The following is a 4,304-nucleotide window of genomic DNA, read 5'->3' on the forward strand; positions in this document are numbered from 1 at the left end:
AAAAAAAAAAAAGCTCCTTTTGGAAACTGAGACCTGTATTTCTGCTTCTGGAAGTGGTCAGGAGGGGCAGGGAAATGCCTTTGCACTACAGAAGGTGAAGCTAGAGGTAAGCACAGAGCTGGCAAGGAGTGGAGGGCTGTCCTTGTTTCTAAAATCAGGAAATTTTACACACAAAATAAGGATTTCTGGCTTTTCTTAAATAATCAGACCTGTGATTTGACAACACTGGCCCTGCATTTCTTGCTGGCAATAACTGGCTGGTCTTTTTAGTAATTGTCCCTTGTAGGTGAAGCAGTGCACACCACTTCTCCTGATTGTCCTGCTGTTCTTTCACTGTGCCTGTGTCACTCATAACTGTCAGTGCCTGGGCACTGTAGTAGGAATTTACATTTTTTGCCCCTGACTTAAGGGGGTATCTTTCATGGCAGATTAAAGAATCATAAAGTGTTTATAAAACCCACTAATATTATGTTTATTCATTTTAGAAAAATAAGTTGTATATAAGCATGCTTACCATAAGTTGTATATAAGCATGCTTACCATGAGTTATCAGGATACTTAGGACTGTTTCAGCATTCATCATGTCTAAACAAACCAACCACACAGGCTTCTCCCACTCCTCCCCTAAAATTGTCTTCTTCCTCAGTATAAAATACTCATTTTCCTTATCTCATTTTCAGTGCCCCTAATTTATTTTCTTTCTTACAATTCTGATTCTCAACCAGATGTATTCAGGTTTTGCTGACCCTTCCATCCTAGCACATTCTATCTGCACTACTCAGCTTTCCCTGTCATCTTAGAAGAGATGGCTCCTGTTTCCTACTTAATTCTGATGCTGTTGCACTGTGCTATATGCATCACACTAGAGTTTCAGAAGCAGCGTGGCAAAGTAAAAGTGAAATAGATGTGTTTCTTGAATTAACTGTGTGACCTAGAATACTTTACTTCTCTCTGCCTTACTTACTTTATTTAGGAAGTGGAAACAGTACCAACCACAAAAGGTTGTTGTGAGAATTAAATAATATATGTAAAGTGCTAAACATGCTGCCTGGCATAGAGCATAATATTTCCTGGTCCTCAGCAAATGTTATCATTCATCTTCCTTGTCCACTTGGAATGTAAGGAATATGTTATGCTTTTATTTTCTAGCACTTAATACAATTTGTGGCTCACAGAAAGTTTATTGAACAAATTGGATAAGCAGAGACACTACTGTGTATCAAGGATTATTCTTTGTAATGATGTTCTGTGTGTTGAGATTTCTAAATGACTTGCAAGTAGGCCAGGCGCCATGACTTAAGCCTGTAATCCCAGCACTTGGAAGGCCAAGGTGGGTGGATTGTCTGATCTCACAGGTTTGTGACCAGCCTGAGCCAGAGCAAAACTTCATCTCAAATAGCCGGGCGTTGTGGCGGGCGCCTGTAGTCCCAGCTACTTGGGAGGCTGAGGCAAGAGAATTGCTTAAGCCCAGGAGTTTGAGGTGCTGTGAGCTGTGACACCAGAGCGCTCAATCCCAGGGCAACTGAGTGAGACTCTGTCTCCAAAACACAAATTAATTAAAAAACAATAAATGATTTACAATTACAGACTAATTTTGATGTTATAAATCACAACTATATTAACATAGCCCCAGCATCACAAGCTTTGTGTTCTTTGCTTATAGGTACATCCTACTGAAAGAAAGAAACATGCTCTTAACCCTAGAGCAGGAGGCCAAGAGGCAGAGACTGCCAATGCCAAGTCCAGAGCGGTTAGAGAAGGTAAGGGATAAAAGAGGCTGGGAACTAGAGTGCTGGGTAAAGGCTAAATGGAGTGAATATGTGGTTCCTGTATTACTTGTCAAATAGATTTTTTTCTATTTCTGTTGGATTTTAAGTAAATACAGAGTTATTCAACCTTTTCAGCTATCTCATTTTGAAACTTTTCCATCATCCCCCAAAAGAAATCTCAAGCCTACCTGTAGTTGTTCTTCATTCCTACCTGCACCCCCAGTGTACATGTGGACAGGTGTTTTCATTTGATTAAATACTTAGAAGGGAAATAGCTGGGTCATATGGTATATCCACATTTAACATTTTAAGAAACCATCAAGGCTGGGCACCTGTGGCTCAAGCAGCTTAGGCGCCAGCCACGTACACCTAAGGTGGCGGGTTCGAATCCCCAGCCCGGATCCGCCAAACAACAATGACGGCTGCAACCAAAAAATAGCCGGACATTGTGGTGGGCGCCTGTGGTCCCAGCTACTTGGGAGGCGGAGGCAGGAGACTCGCTTGAGCCCAGGCGTTGGAGGTTGCTGTGAGCTGCGATGCCACAGCACTCTATCCAGGGGGACAGCTTGAGGCTCTGTCTCAAAAAAAAAAAAGAAACCACCAAACTATTTTCTAAAATAACTGCACCACTTCACATTTCTAGATCTGATTAGCCACTTCCTCACCAACTAGGTCAATTTTTTACTATGGTAAAAATCGTAACATAACATAAAATATACTATCTTTTAAGTTTACAGTTAGTAGTGTTTAACATATTTGCATAGTTATAAAAGGTCAGTTATTTTTAAATTAGGTTTCCTTCATCGTTAAAAGAAAAATCCCTTGTTCTTCCTATTCCCACTCCAAGGTAATCAATTTTATGTGTTTCTTGTTTATCCATCAGAATTTTCCACATACATGTGGAAGTGTGTCTAATTATTTTATAACAAATTTGGTTATACTGTATATACTCTTTAAACTTGTGTTTTTCACCTCTCTAGTGTATCCTGGATATCTTTCCATATCAGTATGAAGATCTGCCTCTTTTAAGAAATTTAAGACTTCTTTTTATGCTGAAGTTCTGTATTTTTGTTTAGTTAGAGTTATAAGGTTTTTTCCTAGATTACTTTCAAGATCAGCCCTTCACTGGTTATTCTGTGCCCTAGGAAATAGTCAGTGAGAACAGATCTCATTTGTAATAGTGTTAATTCGGCTGCTTAACCACAGCTACTTTAGTTTCTTTTCCTCACTCTAGTTACAACCATAATTGCCACACTGCCTTTAAGAAGGAAAGACATGGCTCAGTGCCTGTGGCTCAAGCGGCTAAGGCGCCAACCACATATACCTGAGCTGGCGGGTTCACATCCAGCCTGGGCCCGCCAAACAACAGTGATGGCTGCAACCAAAAAAAAAAAATGAAGGAGACTCAGTCTCTAAAAAAAAAAAAAAAAAAAAAAAAAAAAAGGACTAAAACACCAGGCCCTCTATGTTTGAAATACAGTAACAAGGCAAATGCTAAACAACTGATTATAATTTTACAGGTGTGTTTTTCTAGTCTCATTAAAAAAATGTTTCAAGGACTGGGCAGCACTTGTGGCTCAGCTCAGAGGAGTAGGGCGCTGGCCTGGTATGTTGGAGGTGGTGGGTTCAAACCCAGCCCTGGCCAAAAAAAAAAAAAAAAAAAACTGCAAAAAAAATGTTTTAAGGACTGCTCTCTAAATTTGATTCCTGGCTACAAATAGAAATGTGTGCTCTTGACTTTAGAACACAATCCCATTAATTTTGTATCCTTCAGGGCTCACACCTATAATCTTAGCATCCTGGGAGGCCAGGGGTGGAGGAAGTAAGGGAGTGGATTCCTTGAGCTCAGGAATTTAAGACCAGTCCGAGCAAGAGTAAGACCCTTTCTCTGAAAAAGCAGCCAGGTGTGGTGGTACACGCCTATAATTGCTACTTGGGAGGCTGAGGCAAGATAATTGCTTGAGCCCAGGAGTTTGAAGTTGCTGTGAGCTATGGCACTGTGGACTGGGGCAACAGAGGTAAGTGAAACTCTTTCTCAAAAAAAAAAAAAAAATTATATTCTCTCGCATATAAGCTAACACTCTTGGCTCTGAGAAACTTATAAACGAGAAAAAAAGATTCTTTGAGATTGACTTGTTTTGAATAAGGTGTATCTCATTGATACTTCTGATTTTTCTTCACATCTGGTGGCATAAACATTTGAGTATAGCCATTTACATTTTTTTTTTTCTTTTTGAGACAGTCTCACTATGTCGCCCTTGGTAGAGTTCCATGGTGTTATTGCTCACAGTAACCTCAAACTCTTGGATTTAAGCGAGTCTCTTGCCTCAGCCTTCAAGTACCCGGGACTTTAGGTGCCTGCCACATGCCTGGCTGTATTTTGTTGTTGTTGTAGTCATTGTTGTTTAGCAGGTCTGGGCCAGGTTCGAATCCATCAGTCCTGGTGTATATGGCCAGCACCCTAGCCGCTGAGCTACAGTCACTGAGGCACCATTTACTTTCTTTTTTTCTTTTTCTTTCTTTTTTTTTTTTTTT

At 40.3% G+C, this 4,304-nt stretch overlaps 1 protein-coding gene across 2 annotated transcripts in view; it reads left to right on the plus strand.

Annotated features, from left to right (window-relative positions):
• Positions 1 to 4,304, plus strand: part of MRPL47 (mitochondrial ribosomal protein L47) — an 18,044-nt gene that overhangs the window by 5,283 nt on the left and 8,457 nt on the right. For both annotated transcript variants that reach the window (XM_012807917.2, XM_023515749.1), the window contains exon 4: positions 1,664 to 1,760. In XM_012807917.2, coding sequence (XP_012663371.1) covers positions 1,664 to 1,760 — 97 coding nt within the window. The remainder of the gene's footprint in view (positions 1 to 1,663; positions 1,761 to 4,304) is intronic.

The sequence above is a fragment of the Otolemur garnettii genome, unplaced genomic scaffold (assembly GCF_000181295.1).
Source record: "Otolemur garnettii isolate 467f Iridium unplaced genomic scaffold, OtoGar3 scaffold00078, whole genome shotgun sequence".
NCBI lineage: Eukaryota > Metazoa > Chordata > Mammalia > Primates > Galagidae > Otolemur > Otolemur garnettii.